At 59.6% G+C, this 18,360-nt stretch overlaps 1 protein-coding gene across 1 annotated transcript; it reads left to right on the forward strand.

Annotated features, from left to right (window-relative positions):
• Positions 1-871: 871 nt before the first annotated feature.
• On the forward strand, positions 872-5,276 carry SOX18 (SRY-box transcription factor 18). The gene is made up of 2 exons (XM_075166105.1): positions 872-1,425; positions 3,561-5,276. The coding sequence occupies exons 1-2, from the start codon at positions 1,011-1,013 to the stop codon at positions 4,409-4,411; spliced, it is 1,266 nt and encodes a 421-aa protein (XP_075022206.1). The 5' UTR covers positions 872-1,010; the 3' UTR covers positions 4,412-5,276.
• Positions 5,277-18,360: the final 13,084 nt, after the last annotated feature.

Consider the following 18,360-nt stretch of genomic DNA (forward strand, 5'->3'; position numbering starts at 1 on the left):
TGCTGCCGTGCCCACGGCGTGTGCGGCAACGGCACAGCTGTGCCAGCCCCAGCAGCGCAGCTCGGGAGGCAGGTTTTTAGCTGCAATCACCCGGCTGCCAGTGAACCCACCATTCCTCAACAGTCCCTAGGCTGACAGGCTGGAAACACGTTTCTTTTCATGTGAACAGTGCTTAAAAGCAAGGAGCCATTTCTCCCCCGGCACTGAAATTCCCATCAGAAAATTGCCGGGGGAAGAGGGCTCACCCCTGCCTTCACCCCAGGGCTGCTCCCGAGCCTGGACAGGGAACGCTGGCCAAAACACACACACGAAATAAGTCATAAGAAAAATAAACGCAAAGCCCCAAGCATCCCTGTCCGCCTGCAAACAGGCAGCCTGGCAGGCAAATCCAAACACTTCCCTGCCTCGGCTCGGCGGGGCTGTGGGAGGCATGGGCAGATCGCAAGTAACCAGAAAAGGGGATTGCAAAGAAAAAAAAGAAAGAAAGAAAGAAAGAAAGGAAAATAAGACAGAGAAAAAATTAATAACCCTCCTCCTTGGAAGGAAGGGAACTGGACAGCAGCGTCCACACCGGTCCCAGCCCGGCCCTCCCCGGGTGGCTCTTCCTGCTGGTGTCTGGGGACGCCCCCCTTCCTCCTCCTCCTCCTCCTCCCCCTCATCTCCTCCTCCTCCTCCTCCTCCTCCTCCTCCTCTCCCTCTCGTCCTCCTCCTCCTCCTCCTCCCCTCCGCCCCGCTGATTGGTCCAGCCCGGCTATATTTTGCCCCTTCCAGCCCAGCATCATCCCAAAAGTTTTTTTTGGGGGGAAAGGGGGAAAAAAAAAATAAAAGAGGAAAAAAAAGAAAAGAAACCAAAACAAAACAAGCCGACCCCAAATCCCCCCGAAGCGCAGGCGAGGGAGGCGAGCGGCGGGGCTGCTGCTCGGCGGCTGCTGGACCCGGTGGGACGCGGCGGGACCCGGTTCTCTCTCCGGCACCCGGTCGGGTCGGACACAAAGTGCTGTCCAGCTGGAATGAATATATCTGAGTCTAACTACTGCCGAGAGGAGATATCGCAACCCCGGGGCGACTGTTCATGGGTCACCGCCGCCGTGCCGGCCGCTGAGCCCGGGCTCGCCTTCCCGCGCCCCCCGGGAGCCGCCTCCCCCGCCAGCCGCACGCCCAGCCCCGAGCCCGGCTTCGCCTTCGGCCCCGGCCCCGGCGGCGCGGCCCCCGGCGCGGCCCCCGGCGCGGCCCCCAGCCGCACGCCCAGCCCCGAGCCGGGCTATGGATACAGCCCCTCGGCGGGCCGCGCCGAGGGCAAGGCCGGCGAGGACTCCCGCATCCGCCGGCCCATGAACGCCTTCATGGTCTGGGCGAAGGATGAGCGCAAGCGGCTGGCGCAGCAGAACCCCGACCTGCACAACGCCGTGCTCAGCAAGATGCTGGGTGAGCGGGACGGGCTGCGGGAGGAGGGCGGCGGGCGTGCGGGGCTGGGGATGCGGGGGTGCGGAGCTGGGGATGCGGGGATGCGGGGGTACGGGGCTGGGGATGGGGGCTGCAAGAGTGTAGGGCTGTGGGATGCGGGGGTGCAGAGCTGGGGATGCGGGGGTGCGGAGCTGGGGATGCAGAGGTACAAGGCTGGGGATGCGGGGCTGGGGATGCAGGGGTACGGGGCTGGGGATGCAGGGGTGAGGGGGTACGGGGCTGGGGATGCGGGGGTACAGGGCTGGGGATGCGGGCTGCAACAGTGTAGGGCTGTGGGATGCGGGGGTACAGGGTGGGGATGCAGGGATGTGAGGGTACAGGGCTGGGGATGCAGGGTTGTGGGGGTACGGGGCTAGGGATGCGGGCTGCAAGAGTGTAGAGCTGTGGGATGCGGGGGTACAGGGTGGGGATGCAGGGATGCAGGGGTACGGGGCTGGGCATGCAGGCTGCAAGAGTGTAGGGCTGTGGGATGCAGGGGTGCAGAGATGGGGATGCAGGGATACAGGGCTGGGGATGCAGGGGTGAGGGGATCCGCGGCTCAGGGTGCAGGTTTGCGGGGCTGGGGATGCAGGGATGCGGGTGTATGGGACTGGGGATGCGGGCTGCAAGAGTGTAGGGCTGTGGGATGCGGGGGTGTGGGGCTGGGGATGCAGGGATGTGGGGGTGAGGCGGTTATGTAGGGAGTGGCAGTTATGGGGCTGTGGACGCGGGCTGCAGGGGTACAGGGCAGTGGGATGCAGAGTTACAGGGCTGGGGATATTTGCTGCAGGGGTGCGGGGCGTTGGGATGCAGGGATACAAGGTTGGGGATGTGTGTTGCAGGAGTACAGGGCAGCAGAATGCAGGGATACGGGGCTGGAGATGTGGGTTGCAGGGTTCCGGGGTATTGGGATGCAGTGATACAGGGCTGGGAGTGCGGGAGGAAGGGGTACGGGGCATCGGAATGTGCGCTGCAAGGATACAGGGCTGCAGGATGCAGGCTGCAAGTATGTGAGGCAGTGGGACGTGGGATGCAAGCTTACGGGGCTGTGCTAGCCAGGCTGCGAGGGTACGGGACTGCAGGATGCACGCTGTGAGGATATGGGGCTGCGGGACGCAGACTGTGAAGATGTGGGGGTGCAGGAGCTGGGATACAAGGATAGGGTGCTGCAGGATGCAGGGATAGGGTGCTGCGGGATACGGGGCTGGGGGATGCAAGGTTAGAGGGGGATTGTGGCATGCAAGCTGTGAGAATATGGGACCAAGGGATGCCAGCTGCAGGCTGCAAGGATGGAGGGCTGCGGGGACGTGGGCTGTAAGGATGCAGGGCTGTGGGATCAAGGACTGTGGGGCGCACCGCTACAGGGCTGTGGGATATGGTATTAGAGGAAGTGGGAATATGGGGCTGTGGGTTGTGGGATGTGAGGATACAGAGCTACATGTATGCAAGATGCAGAGAAACAAGGCTGCGGGATGCAGAGATACAGGGCTGTGGGGTACGCAGCTGCGGGGATGCAGGATATGGGAATACAGGGCTGCAGGATGCGGGATACACAACTGTAGGATGCGGGATGTGGGAACACGGGAAGCAGGATATGGGTAGACGGAGTTGCAGGATGCGGGACTACGGGAAGCAGGATATGGCCAGACAGGGCAGCAGGATGCGGAGACACGGGGGTGCAGGGACACGGGATTCAGGATACAGGGCTGTGGGGTGCAGGATTTGGGGATGGGCGATTGGGGCTGAAGAGGAGTGGGGCGGTGGATGCAGGGTGCAGGGAAGCAAGCACCCCGGGGAGCAGGCTGTGCCGAGGGGCAGCGGTAGGCAGAATCCCCTGTCCTGGCAGAGGGGTTCCTGCAGCCCCCCCAGGGCTTTGCACCCCCATTCTCCCATTGCGTCGAAGCGCCAGGCACAGTCTGAGCCTGCTGCTGGGACAGCCCTGCTTGGGGTCCCATTCCTCAGCCCCTCTTCGTGCCAGCACCAGGAGCCTGCTCAGGTGCCGAACCAGCCAAGGGAGCCCTTCCCACCCCAGGGTGCCCTCTCCCTGGGTGCCCCCGCGCCCCGGCCAGCGCCGGGTGGCCGAGCCGGTGTCACAGAGCTTCGCTTTCCCCTTCCAGGCCAGTCGTGGAAAGCGCTGAGCGCCAGCGACAAGCGTCCCTTCGTGGAAGAGGCAGAGCGGCTGCGAATCCAACATCTCCAGGATCACCCCAACTACAAGTACCGCCCAAGGAGAAAGAAGCAAGCCAAGAAAATCAAGAGGATGGAACCCAATATCCTCCTGCATAACCTTTCCCAGCCTTGCAGTGACAACTTCAGCATGAGTCACCATGGCGGCAGCCAGCCGGGCCACCCCCAGCCTCCCCCACTTAACCACTTCAGAGAACTCCACTCCATGGGGTCGGATATTGAAAACTATGGCTTGCCAACTCCTGAGATGTCTCCCTTGGATGTCTTGGAACAGACCGAGCCGGCGTTTTTCCCTCCGCACATGCAGGATGACTGCAACATGATGCCCTTTCGCGGCTACCACCACCATCACCAGATGGAGTTTCCCCAGGAGAAGTGCATGGGGCGGGACGTGGCGGTGCCCTACGCGCAGACCCCATCGCACTTGGCCGACGCCATGAGGACTCCCCATCCCTCCAGCATATACTACAACCAGATGTGCTCGGGAACTCAGAACGGGCTTTCCGCCCACCTGGGCCAGCTCTCGCCCCCACCCGAAGCCCACCACATGGAGAGCGTGGATCACTTGAACCAAACCGAGCTGTGGACAGACGTTGACCGCAATGAGTTTGACCAGTATTTGAACATGAGCAGGACTCGTCCCGAAGCCTCGGGACTCCCTTACCATGTCTCCCTGTCCAAAGTGACTCCTAGAAGCATCTCCTGCGAGGAGAGCAGCTTGATATCCGCCTTGTCCGATGCCAGCAGCGCTGTTTACTATAGCCCCTGCATCACCGGTTAGGTTGGCCCCACCGCCCGATGCTCTCACCGGGAGAGCCCCGGCTCTCCGTTAAAAACAAAAAGCCATCCTCCTTTAACCACGAGCTCCATAATATTTAGAGTATCTCATTAAATGCATCGCTTTCTTTTGTTTGTTTTTGATTTTGGTTTTTTTGGTGTTTTTTTTTAGAGAAAAAACATGCTGAACTCACTGATATACCGTATAACTATATAACACAGATAGACGCCTTTCCCAAGCACTAGCCTGCCTGCCGCTCCCCGCTCCAGCCCTCGGCAGGGCGTAGCTGTAGCTCCCACCAGCTCGAAGGGGCATTTTTAAGCCAATTCCAGTTAATCCTGCCTGAAACAATCACCACCAGGACGAGCCGAAGCGACCTGCCCCCAGTATTTAACCCAAGGGCAGGCGAACTTGCGGGGGGGAAAAACTTTTAGGAAGACTTTGCCAGGGCCGTTAAAGAGTCGGCGCCCATTAGGGGTGGGCTTTAGGACAGTTTTTACTGTATTCTCAGCAATATATTTTAATTGGGCAACAAAACTATATTTTTACTAAGCATTTTTATATATAAAATGGTATTTAATGTCTTTTGGGGGTTTTTTTATTAGACTTTTTAAAAATAAATCAAGGGATATCCATGAGATCTAAAGCATTTATGTAGCAAAGCTGGATTTTTTTTAAAAAAAAAGGGGGGGGGTGGGAAAGGAGATATTTTGTGAAAAGGGAATGACAATGTAAATATTGTGGAACAATTGACTGGAATTTTGTACAAAAGAAAAATATGACTGCAAACACTTTTATTGTCTAGAACTGTATGGAGAGCAAACTGTTTTATACTGGTTAATTATTAAAACATCTTCATATAATTGTTCCCATCTTGTGTGCTTGTTGTGTGAACACATATTTTCCGCAAATACATGTTGTCCCAACCATTTCCAGATTTTTGTATCCGTTGATTAATGTTTTGACAACCTGGCAAATGTATTAATTTCCAGGCTGCCGCCCGCCCGCCCCGTCAGCCGCCTCGGGCTCCGCGAGCGCGGCTCGACTCGGCGCGGGACGGCGGCTCCGGCAGCGCCGGCAGCGGGATGGGATGCTGGCGGCCGCCCCACGGCACCGCGCCGTGCCGCCCGGAGATGTGCTCTGCAGGAAAAGCAGCTGTTCTCAGATTAAAATGTAATAAAACATGTGATATCCTCCTCCGAAATGAGCCTTCCTGTGGTCATTATTTTGCCAGCGCATCGGTGCGTGGTCGCCACGGCTCACCCCATTTTCCCGTGAAAACCCCCAAAAACAGAGCCCGGCTGCTCCGACACCTTCGCTCTGGTCCTCAGAGCTGGAAGAAAACCCCGTGTGCCGGAGCCCTTCCACCTCCCGGCCCTCACAGGCTCTTTCCCGGCTCCGGCAGCCATCGTCGTGCCCGGCCAGACCCCGCTCGGAGCCGCCGGTGCTTTGCCAGAGCTTCATCCCGCTCCCCTGCATCACTTTATGATTTACAGTACTTTTTTGTTCAATGTGAAAAGGAGAAACGACAATCTGTTGCATAAAACCCCGGTGGCATCCGTTCCTTGAACGCCGAGTGATTTAAACCAGGCTGATATCACCAAAAAAGGCTATTTTAAAAAAAAAATTTTGAATAGAAGAAGGGTTTTTTTGCTGTTGTTGTTGGCAAAGAATTGCCTTTTAGGGGAAATGGATATTTAACAAATGACATTAATTTTCAAGCTTCTCCTAAATTAAATTCACATTAGTGTTAACAGGACTAAATCCTGACTCACTTTTTTTGTTGTTGTTTAATGTGAAGCGCTAATAAACGGGACCACTTTGGGGGCTGGCGACGTGTTCCCATTGAACGCCAGAAAGGCGCTTCATTGTCTTTCCATATACAGTATGTAAAAAGGGGGAATACATGGAAAAATGACCTCACTACCTACACGGGAGGGCTGGCGGGCGCCCGGCGGGTGCCAGAACCCGCGCTGCAGCAAACAAACACAACACCAAATGAGAAGCATCCTGTGCTGCCGCCGATGACTATGAAAGGAAGCAGCCGTCTATAGGCTCCGTCCCGCTCCGCTCCCCGAAGCGGCCTGGGAGGAAGGAGATGGGGCGGGGGGGGGGGGGGAAGAAAGCCCTGACTTATTTTCCAGCCCCCAGCTTCCAGGTACCTTCCAGGCGAGGATGCGATCACTTCCTGCGGTTCAAAGAAGCGATGCGCACGCCGGCCCTCGCCCAGCTGCCCCGCGGTGCCGGGGGAAGCCGGCAGCGGATCACATCACGGAGGAAACGTTAAGTCATTTTTCTGCAGCAGAAATTCCCTTCTTTCCCTACGGCTTGGGCCGTGCCAGCTCGCTTCTGATCTCAGAGAATGGCTAGAAATCCTTGGGGTGTTTTTTTGGCTGCGGTTTCTTGCGCCGGAGCAATTTGGGTCCGGCGTGCCCTGGTTTCGGGTGCTCGCCCATGCCGGTGGCAGGGCTGGGCACCACCAGCAGCTTTCCCAAAGTACCTGCACTGCAAAACTGTTGAAAATGTAACTTTGCCGTGAGGGGAGCGGGGGTCTCCTCGCTTCATGCCCGAGGATGCTGCTGCAGGGCTGGGGCGGGTACCGCGGGCACCCCGACTGAAAACCGCGGGGTGATGGATGGTCACTCCCACCCATAAACACACCGGGGATGCACCATGTTGCAACCACGGCTGCTGCATCGCTGCCAAAGCACCGAGTGGTGCCGGGGCGGTTTGCAGGGACCTGCCGTGCCCACCCATCCCCGGGACCGGGTCACCAGACCCACGGGTCACCGAGACCCAGCGGCAGATTTCAGCTCCCCAGGTCTGCATCACTGGAACACCGCACGGCGTTTGCCAGCAAAGCCCTGGCTCGCTTCTCCACAAAAGCAGGCAGGGCCCTGCCAGCCCTCCTGCCTAACTCAGCCCTGGGTGTTTTTATTAATAATAAAGCCTAATTGCAATCGAGGCTGTGAACAATGCGCAGCTGCCCCGCTGGCCAGCCCTACCCCAGGTCGTGGGGAAATGAGAAAGAAGGAAAAGGAGAGAGGAAGAAAACAGGCTGCGGGTTTGGGTCAGGTATCAGCAGGCAGAAGGACCCGTGCCAGACCCCGGGGGATGCCGCCTCCTCCCATCGCTCGGTGTTTCGCACAGCCTTTTTCACCTAAACTCAGCATTTTGCCATTAAATTCATCAAGAAGTGTCCCAAACTGGGGCCGTTCTTCCAGCCTGGCCTCCGAGCGGGCAGCGTGTGGCTGGTACCGAACCGGCAGGCACCTTCCCGTGGCATCGGGGCTGCAGCATCACATTTTAGCCATGGCCAGGACAGGATTTGGCCCTCCCCAGGCCCAGGGTTTGGCTGGGCTGGTCGGCACCGGGGCTGGTCCGTCCCCGTGAGGAGGGCAGAGAGCTGGGCAGACACTGCGAGGGGTGCTGGCTCCCTGATGGGCTTCAACCACGCCGCTAATTAGCTGCGTTCCATTTGATGCTAAATCCGCTATCGCCCAGTTTCACTCGGCTTCGGCTTTTTGGCCGTGTGGGTTTGCTCGGCTCGGGGTTAGTTAATGCCAAGCAGAGGTCAGAAAGGCCGGCTGGGGATGGGAGCGGCTGCTCCGGCCGTGCCCGCGGGAGCTCAGCAGTCCCTCTGCCCGGCCGGGACACATCCTGCACCGCTCGGGCACCGGGACCAGGCAGAGACAGCCAGCCCTGCGCACCGGGAGAGCCTTTTTATTTTTAACATCACCTCCTTTCCCTGCCCCCATCCCCACACGGCCGCGCTGGGACCAGAAAACCATCCGCCAGCGTTTCATTTCGCTGCGTGCCGGTGGCTCAGGTGTGACGTGGGACTGGAAATGGACGGGGCTGAAATAGTTTGGGGATGATTTCACTGCCGTTATGGCTCAGGCCGGGGCTGTTACTACACAGCCCCTTCCGATTTTTATGACTTAATCTCTCCAAAGCTCGGGGCCTGATGGTTTTGGGCTGGGGAGAAGGAGCGAGGGGCTCTTAGCAGGTCGTTACGGCAGAAATATGGAGAAGGTATGTGACAGGTATATGTAAAACCTGACAGACCCATCCTGCCGGCTTTCCCGGGATGGCTGCCGGGGCAGGGAGAGGCGGAGGCGCTGCCAGGTCCTGCCTGGCCTTTATGGGCAGGTGGCATCTGCTCCACGTCCCCTGGGGGTGTGGGGCAGTGGACCCCCCGGGGCTCGCTGCCCCACGCACCGGGGCTGCTTCTGCAGAGGTCCCCACATGCCGTGACGCGTGGGGCGGCGCGTGCACCCTGCGCACCCGCCCTGTCCTTCCCGTGCCGCCCGCCACGGCTATCGCTGTGCTGCACGCTGGGGAGAGGGTCGGGGTGGCATGAAGACCGTGTGGTGAATTCATGTGTGTGTGCGCATCCGTGCGTGTGCGCATCCGTGTGTGTGTGAATTCATGTGTGTGAATTCATGTGTGTGTGAATTCATGTGTGTGTGCGCATCCGTGTGTGTGTGTGCATCCGTGTGTGTGTGCATCCGTGTGTGCATCTGTGTGTACATCTGTGTGTACGTCCCAATGTACCTGTGTGCAAACGTGCATATGTGTATTTGTGTGTATCAACGTGTGTGCATCTGTGAGCATGTGTGCATCTGTGTGTATATGCATCACTGTGTGCATCCATGTGTGCACGCATTTGTGTGCGCAGGCATCTGAGCGTGTGTGTGTGTGTGTGCATGTGTAGCCATATGTGTGCACTTGTGTGTGCGTCCGTGTGTGTGGATCTGTGTGCATGCATGTGTATCTGGCTGTGCATGTCTGCACGTGCATCTGTGTGTATCCATATATACAACCATGTATGTGTGTGCATCAGTGTGTCTGTGTGTACACGCACACGTGTATCCACGTGTGCATACGCATGTGCATCCATGTCTCTGTGTGTGCATCCATGTGCGTGTGCATCTGCGTGCATGCACATGTGTGCGCATGTCTGCATGCATGTGTGTGTGTGCATGTCCGTGTGCATGCACGTGTGCGTGTATCTGTGTGTGTATCCGTGTGCACACCCATGCGCGTGTGTGTTCTGCTGGAGGTTCACTGGTCAGGTTTATAGACGTTCTGTTTTTTTTACGGCATTATAGAGTGCTCGATGACATCACCCAAATATTAAAACAGCATGTGCTAGCCGGCCCGGCCCGGCGGGGCGCAGCTCCGGGCTCGCCGCTCCCGAGGCCGAAGCCGTGGCGGAGCTGGGGGCGAGCAGGGCCCCACCGGGGCGGCCGGCGGCAGGTCCGGGGCAGCCCGAGCTGTCCTGGTCCGGAGCGCGCCGGGAGGGGAGGGAATGCCGACACGTGCCCGCGGACGCACAGCCTCGATGAAGTCATCCCGGCTGGGATGTTAAGGGGGAATTAGAGCTCCTGGTCCATGAATTTTGGGTGCTCACAGCCACACACCCCTGCGGTGGGGACATCGGTGGGAACGGGAAGATGCTGCCGGTGCTGGGCCCCCACCCGCAGCACCAGGCAGCGGCTCTAGAGCGAGTGATGGGATTTTTTTTTTTCCCCTCTTCCACCAAAAAAAAAAAAATAATGAAGATTTATCAAAACCAAACCTGTTTGTGGCAAACGGCTCCAAAACATTTCCTGACTCGAGAAAGAGAGCATTGGAAAAAAAAAAGTTTCCAGTTTTTTTTAGATGGGAGGCAAACCATTTAGAAATGTAACTGCACTGTATGTTGCAGAGGTTAACCAAAGGGAAAAGGTTGAAATGCGAAGAAAGGGTTCAAATGTTCCCAGCACAACCTTTCCTGACCGAGCTGAAGAGAAATTCCCAAACCTTCCCCAACTTTCTGTTTTGCAGCCCGGTTTGGGAAAGGAAATGTGTGAAAATCTCAACGCTCCTTGCAGGACAGGAAAGGCACCGTTTCCTCTGCGGCCATGCCCGGAGCGGCCGGCCGGGCAGCAGAGAAGCGCGGGATGATGATGGATGCTCTCCCCAGCTCTGCTCCCGAGCAGTTTCCCAGCAGCGGAGCGGTGGGGCTGGCAGGCACGCCGAGCACCGCTCCGCCGGCTGCCGCAGGCAGAGGAGGGCAGCTGCCTGCAGGGAGTTGGGGCCACGGTATCCTAAATGTTACAGGTTTTGCGAAAGGAAAAGAAAATAAGGAGTCCTTCATGTGCCCTGGAAAGTCTGCACAGTCTGAAACTCTTTTTTTTTAGCATTTCCCTTGCTGTGAAGTTCAGCCTCTCCATCACCAGTGGAGCTCCGGCTGTGGTCGCCCAGCTCCTGGCATTGCCCCCACCAGCCCTCACATTCCTCCCCCTGCCTTGGGGCCACCACCAGCCCCTGGCCCCACAGCCCCCCCCTGGCCTCACACCATCCATCCGCTCACCCAACACCATGCTGGGGTCCCCTTCAGACCATAAGGGAGGCAGGTTTGGTCCTCATTGCATGAGTCATGGGGGAGTTTGGGGGTTTGTTCTCCCCGCTGGCTCTCAGCTGAGCTGGGCCCCACAGACATCCATCAGAGCCACTTTGTGCTCCTCTTCTGAGCTGAGCCAGCAATGCCGAGATGCACCCAGAGGCCAAAGGGTCACGGAAGGATTGGAAGTGCTCTCCAGAGGTCACCTAACACAACCCAATACAAACAGCACAACCAATTAAACACAACCTAACCCAACCCAACCCAACCCTACCCAGTACAACCCAATATAACCCAACCCAGCCCAAAATAAGCCAACCCAACTGAAGGCAACCCAACCCAACTGAAGGCAACCCAACCCAACCGAAGGCAACCCAACCTAGCCTAACCAGCCAACCCAACCAACCTAACCAGCCTTACCCAACACAACCCAACCAACCTATCCCAACCTAACCCAACACAACCCAGCCTAGCCTACCTAACCCAGCCCAACCCAACCAGCCTAACTCAACCTCCCAAAGCAAGTCTCCCCATCGCCTCCCGCACAGCCGAGCTCAGCCCTTCTGGGACGCTGCAGGGGTCTCAGGGGAAACCTCTCCCTCCTCCCATGCTCAGCAGCCCCCAGGGGGGGTCAGCCCAGCAGGGAGCTGAATCACGTCCCCCCCCGCCGGTGCGGGAGCGTCACAGACTGTCTGAGGCTCGACAGGAGAGTCAGGGCAGGCCGCGCGGGGCCGTTCTGGGAAGCCGTCCAGCCATCCGCTGGAGAGAGGAGTCTGCCTAAAAATGACTCTCCTGGCTCCTCTCCACGCTCCGACCGTCCCATATGGAACAAATGTACATTTTCCATCAATTGTTTGTATTTTTCATTTAAAGAAAGAAGGGGGGGAAGAAAAAAAAGACAGAAAGCAAGCGGGCTATACATATATGCGAAGCGTCAGTGACAGCAGATAGGCCCCATCGCGGAGAGGGAGAAACACTGGCCAGCGTTCAAGAGACTCAAACGTATGGTATGAAACAATAAATTTTAAGTGTGTTTTGACATATTTGGTGGTCTCTCCCTCACGCTTAATGAGCGTTGGTCCACGTTACGGGGGAACCGCACAGCTCGGGGTGGTTGGCAGGCTGTGCTGGAGGAGGGTCGGTGGCCAGCGAGGTCGGAGGTAGACATCGAGGTGGTCCCGACGTGTGTGCCCCGAGGGCACAGGGCACGGGGACGTGGCACGGGGGACCGCGCCGGCATGCTCGGAGGAAGGGTTGCTGAGGGCACCGCGGCCCCTCGGCACCCGTGAGGGACGAGCTGCGGCAGCGGAGATGCCAACTTGCAGGAAGAAGCATCAGGAGGCAGAGTTGGGTTGAAGTTGGTGGGGGACGCGACACGACGGTGATGTCCCAGGGCAGCATCCCGCGCCGCTGCAGGGCTTGGGCAACCTGTGCTCGCATCTCCAGGCGGGGTCCCAGCCGGGCTGCGCTGCTTTGCCTGCAGGAAGACCACAGGCTCCCACATCCCCATCACCGCAGGGAGAAAGCCCGAGAGGACGGGAGAAGCGGCAGGAGAGGCGAGCGCAGCCTCCCACGTCCCCCGCGTCCCCCACGTCCCCCGACGCTGTGCCAGGCTGCCCGGCTCCCCCCGTCTGACAGGGCTTGATCAGAAAGATGGACATGAAAGTGGAGCTTGGCTCTGGTTTCTCTCTCATTCAGAACATTCAAAAACTATTAACTGTGGTGGGGGTAAGCAAGCAGCTGGTTTTAATATCGTGCTCTTCCAATTGTGTTGGTTTTTTTTTTTTTCCCTGCTTTTCGCGAGCACTTTAAGTGACATGGTTACATGTATTTGATTAAAAAGCTGTAATTCAACGAGTGCGTTTTCTTGTACTGTACAAAACGGCTTAAAGACACAGGATTTATTTACGGTGGTCTCCCGGTTTTCCAGCTCTGCCGAAAGACAAGATGACAGGGAAATCACGGAAGGGGGGCACGGATAGCGGCAGAGGGGAACATGCGATCCCGCCTGGCTTTCCCAGCATGGGGATCATGACGGGATCCTTTCCTCTGCTATAAGGCTCAGCCTGCTGCCACCAGCCCGGTCCTTGGGGCCATCCACTGGTCCCAAAGGCACGAGCCCCTTTTTGGTGTCCCCGAGGTCGGGTCTCAGCTCATGGGGGCTGGCGGAGAGGGGACAGCGAGGAGGGGACACCTGGGTTTGTCCAAACTGGTCCCTATCTCACCCACAGCAAGATGCTGCAGGACCTGGGGAGGGGGGGAGATGTTTTCTGCCCGTGTCCACCCCCTGCCCGCGCAGGGATGCTACCAGCACCGAGGAGCCCGTCCCAAGACGGCAGCTCCTTTTCCTAAGGAGGAAAAAGCCTTTACGAGATCCCAGCGAGGAGCCGTGGCCCAATGCCGCTGAGAGCCCTGGATCGTCTCCCGTTAACCCCAGCATCTCCCGCGGCACGGCCACAGCTTGGAGCCCACACCCCGTTGGCTCGACTGCTTCAAAAACGGTGTGTTTCACCCCAAAAGGCAGGCGGGAAGCTGTGGAGGAGGTGATGTGAGAGCTGGGCAGCTGCCCTGCACCCCCTCGAGCACCCTGATAGCCCCGTCTCCCAACTCTGCCGGTCCCAAGGAGCCACAGCACGGCTGCGGCACGGCTGCGGCACGGACTCTGTGCCCCATCCCCCCCCCCGGGCTGGCTGCGTTCCTGTGCGTTTCCCTGGCCTGGGAAGGCAGGCATGGCGTGTGCATGTGTGTATATGCACGCGTGTGCGTGTGTATATATGTGTGCGTGTGCATATATGTGTGCGTGTGTATATATGTGTGCGTGTGCATATATGTGTGCGTGTGCATATATGTGTGTGTGTGCATATATGTGTGCGTGTGTATATATGTGTGCGTGTGCGTGTGTATGTATGTGTGCGTGTGTATATATGTGTGCCTGTGCGTGCCACACCGGCCCCGCTGCAGAAAGCAGCTCCACCTGAAACAGCTTCGCCCCTCTCACCCAGATTTGCTTATATATAATAAAAATAACCCAGCGGTACCTCCACCTCACCTGCCCCAAAGCCCCCAGTGTGTAACCCCGGGGACACGAACACCAACCCCAGTGTCTCCCAGAACACCCCAGAGCATCCCGGCCGTCCCCCCCATCCCTGCCTGCGGGGCGGGGGTCCGCCCGGCTGCCGGCCGTGCCGAGCCGTGTCTTTTCCTCGGCTCGCTCCTGCCCGGGGATCACCTGCAGTTCAGTTGATTTATGAACGGAGAATTTTTCAAGCTCCGTTTCCTTTTCATTGTTGTTTCAGTTGCTGTGCTCGCTTCCGCCCGCCTTTGAATAACTCCTGCCACGCTGCGAGCGGTGAGAAAGGCGGCGAGTAAACACTCACACTCGGTCCGGGAGCCGGGGGGCAAGAGCCTTCTCCCCTCCCCGAAACCAGGGGGATGCGGGGCTGCCCACCAGCCGGTCCCACCTGCGGCGGGAGGATGCTGGGCTCAGAGTGAGCAAAGCTCTAAAGCGGATCCCTCTTTTCCCGTGGCTGTGGTTTGGGATGGGGGAGCAGCTCCCGACGCCCCAGCCCGCGGCACGGCCCTGGGAGGTGGCAGTCCCGTGGGGATGCTGCTCTCCCACGCTGCGGCTGGGGGGATTGCAGTGGATGGTTTTACTGGAAGGACCCTAAAAAGTGCCTCTAGGCGGGGGGGTTCATCTCTCCGGGGAAGGCAGGGTGCCCCCACCCAGGTCTTTGTTCCACCACGTCTGGGCTGAGTGGTGATACCCGGCTCCATCCCCATTCTCATTCTGGGGTGATGCCCAGGTGGAGGGGGGGCTCCTCCAGCCGGTGTCACCCACCATGGCACGGAAAGGATGCTCCAGAGGGAGCTCCGGTTAATTTACAGCAAAACCCTTAAAGAAAAAAAGAAATAAGGAAAGGAAAGAAACCCCATCCGCAATCTCAGCTCAGCCCAGCACCCATGTCCCCACCGCCACCACCTGCCAGCCCCGCTGCCACCCTCCTGCCCCCTCCCTCCCAGCCCCATCCCGGGCCACCGAGGAAACCCCCCCACCAGCACAGACCCCCGGCCCAGGAGGTGGGCAGCTGCCCGTCCCTGCCTGCGCCCATTGTCCTGCCCTTCCTCCCCGCGCCCCGCAGCCCCCCGCCGCCGCCCCGGGGCCGGGGGGAAAACAGGAAGCTCTCCCCAGCGCGCTGCTGCGGAAATGAGACAAGCGGGCTGGAGCGGCGGCGAGGACGGCGGGAGGAAGCGGACGGGATATTTGGAACCGACGGCGAATTCTTGGGCTTATCTCTGTGCCGCAGAGGCCCAGGAGTCCTTACAAAACAGCGCCCAGCTGGAGCGAGGCCCACGGCCGGGGACACGTCCTCGTCCCCGTGCCGCCGCCCCTGGTACCCCGCTCGGTGGTGGGATGCTGGTGGCGGGGAGGGGACACCCGCCCGGTGCGGTGGGTGGCACCTGCATCCCTTTGGTGGTCGCAGAAGGGACCTGACGCCTTGCTGCGGGCTGGGGATGGGGATGGGCAGCTCCGCAGGCTGAGTGGTGCCCAGGTTGCACATCCCATCCGTCATCACGGACTTGGGGACCGGGGCACCCCCAGCATCCCTAAAGCCTGGGCAAAAATCCCGTTGGTTTATAAGCCCCCAGGGCACGAGTCCCCCCTTGCCCATGCGGAACTGTTCCCCATCCTGCCCGCAGCCTGCCCCCAGTCCTGCCCATGGTCTGCACTGGGACACCTCGAGCCCGTCACCTCCCCTTCCGCTCCCGCAGGCACCGACGGCAGAGCTGGGATGCAGGATGCCGGTCCCCTGCCCGCCCTGCCTTCCCTGCCTGCACCGCCTGCCCACGAAGGGTTACGGCCAGCCCGGCTTGCTCCGATTCAGCCCTTCCAGCTGCTGCTCGCCTTTTTGTTGGGTTTTAATTATTTTTCGTAACAATGCTGTGTTACTTTATATTCAGTGCGTTGGGCCCGGGTGGGGAATACAAAGCGGGTCCGGGCTGGGAGCGCCTGACCCAAAGGCAAAGGTTTCTGCAGCGCTTCCTAAAAGCCGGCAGCTGCCCGCTGTGGGCAGGGGAGCAGGGCCGGGATGGTGGCATCATCCCAAGGGAGCCAGGACTGCCACCAGCACCCAGGGATCCCCAGCTGGGCTTTGGTGGGGTCAGCCCTCGTTCGTTAACTGGTTGTGAAAATTAAGCAGGAGCCCAGCAGCGGGCAGCAGAGGCACCCAGGGCACACCGGGGTCAGCACCCGGAGCGGCTCGAGATGGGGCATCGCCTTCACGGAGAGTCCCCACACCCGGTGGGGACCCCCCGGCCGAGGGCACCCAGCGTGATGGCAGCAAGGAGAGCGCTGGTGGTGTGGGCGATGCCCGTGGCCGGGACCCGCCGGGGAAGGCTGCTGCGGCCAGCGGAGCCGAAATTTGGTGGCTGGGGGGGGACCAGGGTGTGACGGGTCACCCTGGCAGAGGCTGAGACTCCTCCTCTGCGGGGAGGAGGACAAAGGATGGAAGCGGCTGCCCCGTTGCAACACATCCCCGGCGAGCACAATGGAAATGCCAACCTCCTTCTTGTGAAACAGGAACCTCATATGATCTCGCTGAAGGCTGGAGCACTCTTGTAGGTCTGAGCGTGACGCTCCCCGGGCTCCTTTCTCCACCCGCAGGGAATGGGGATGGCGGGGACTCCCCCGGCATATCCCTGCCCCGGCGAGGACCGAGCTGCCACCACCGTCCCCAGCAGCACCAGGAGGAGGGGACCAGGGCTGACCCGACAGTGGGAGGAAAGTGATGCCCTGCAACCCACCCTGGGGCCAAAACCCCCCCTGGTCCCCCCCAGCCCCACCGAAACACCATCCCTCAGAGTCAGAGGCACCCGCAGCCCAGCTGAGCGTCCCCCTCCCGCCCCTCCGGCCCCGCTCGAGGACTCCTAAATAAACTTCATTCTCCCTTTATGTTCTTGACCCCAGATTTAATTAGACCCCCCGTTTCCTGCCTATATGAAAAATCACTTCCCCGAGCAGGTGGCTGCGATACCGCCGGGGCTGTTGTTGTTTTCTTCGGGGCGGGGGGAAGGTGGTAAATGGGAGGAAGAGTTTGTTGTTTATTTTTATATTTACAAAGCACAGCTTTTTCCTGGTGCCGGGCATCGGAAGAGTGGCAGGATGTGACCTTCATCCATCTCCTCCTCGCTCACACAATACGACCGCGAGCGCTGCGGGCCGTCGCCGGCATTGTCCCCCCACGGCCGACGGGCACCTCCTGCGCCGCCCCGCCGGCACCTGGCGCCCGCCGGCACCCGGCACCGCTGCTGCTGCCCCCCAGCTGGGCCCCGTCGCTCCACACATGCAGAGGGAAAAAAAAAAGGGGAAAAAAAAATGAAAAAAAAAATAGCAAGGTTGCCGGTTTCCTCTCTGGAAAACAAGCGGGAGCGCCGAGCGGGGCGGCAGCGTGGGAAGGAGGGAGCAGGGGTCCTGTCGAGTCCCCTGGGAGCCTTCCCTTCTGGGGAGGGGTGGCCAGGGCACGCTGCCTCCTCCTTCGCCCTGTGCGTGGGGCAAATGAGCCCTGTTCCCCCCCGTGCATGGGGCAAATGAGCCCTTTTCCCCTGTATATGGGGCAAATGAGTCCTTTTCCCCCCCCGTGCATGGGGCAAATGAGCCCTTTTCCCCTATGCATGGGGCAAATGAGTCCTTTTCCCCCCCGTGCATGGGGCAAATGAGCCCTTTTCCCCCCGTGCATGGGGCAAACGAGCCCTTTCCCCTCCCTGTGCATAGGGCAAACGAGCCCTTTCCCCTCCCTGTGCATAGGGCAAACGAGCCCTTTTCCCCCCGTGCATGGGGCAAATGAGCCCTTTCCCCCCTGTGCATGGGGCAAACGAGCCCTTTTCCCCCCGTGCATGGGGCAAACATGCCCTCAGCCCCGGCCGGCTGCAGCCCTGGCCACAGCGGGGCAGCCCGCAATGCGGGGGTGCAGACCACATCTGGTTCCCCCCCACCGAGGTCGTGGGGAGCACCCAGCAGGCAAGACCCCACCCAACCCCCAGCAGGGACTCGCAGAACGGGTGCTGCTCCCCGTCCCCATCCCATGCAGCTCCTCCAGGCCTCCGGATTATCCCGGTCCCCACGGGGGGCTGCAGCGGCACGGGGCCGGCGCCGGCAGCCGGCCGGAGCAGCTGTTTGCCGGCTCCGGCTGCCGGGAGAGCTGCGTGGGGCTGCTCGGCAGAGCTGGCCTCGGCGCGGGGCTGGCACTGCCCGGCCTCCCTGCGCCCAGCGTGGGACGGATGAAGACGTAATGAAGTGAAATCTGCTTTCTTTCATTCTTCTCAAAAAGCACCACGCTATAGAGGGCTGTGCTGCCGCTTGATCCGGGGAGAGACATGCTCCGACTCTGACTCCATCCGTTTTTGCAAATTACCATCCGCGGTGACGAAGCTGCGGGACAAACATTTGATGTGACCCCCCAAACCCAACGCTGGTACTCGCGTGCTATTTGCTGCTGGCATCACTGCCCCAAATACAGAGGAATTTGCCGCAGTATTTTACAGGGACAAAGGGTCTGTCACCCAA

Source organism: Calonectris borealis, chromosome 17 (assembly GCF_964195595.1).
Source record: "Calonectris borealis chromosome 17, bCalBor7.hap1.2, whole genome shotgun sequence".
In the NCBI taxonomy this organism is placed as follows: domain Eukaryota; kingdom Metazoa; phylum Chordata; class Aves; order Procellariiformes; family Procellariidae; genus Calonectris; species Calonectris borealis.

Excerpts from the sequence above, each read along its gene's own strand:
- SOX18 (XM_075166105.1), top strand. The coding sequence starts at position 1,011 with ATGAATATATCTGAGTCTAACTACTGCCGAGAGGAGATATCGCAACCC. Across the intron at positions 1,426-3,560 it reads CGTGCTCAGCAAGATGCTGG|GCCAGTCGTGGAAAGCGCTG; the intron begins GTGAGCGGGACG and ends TTCCCCTTCCAG.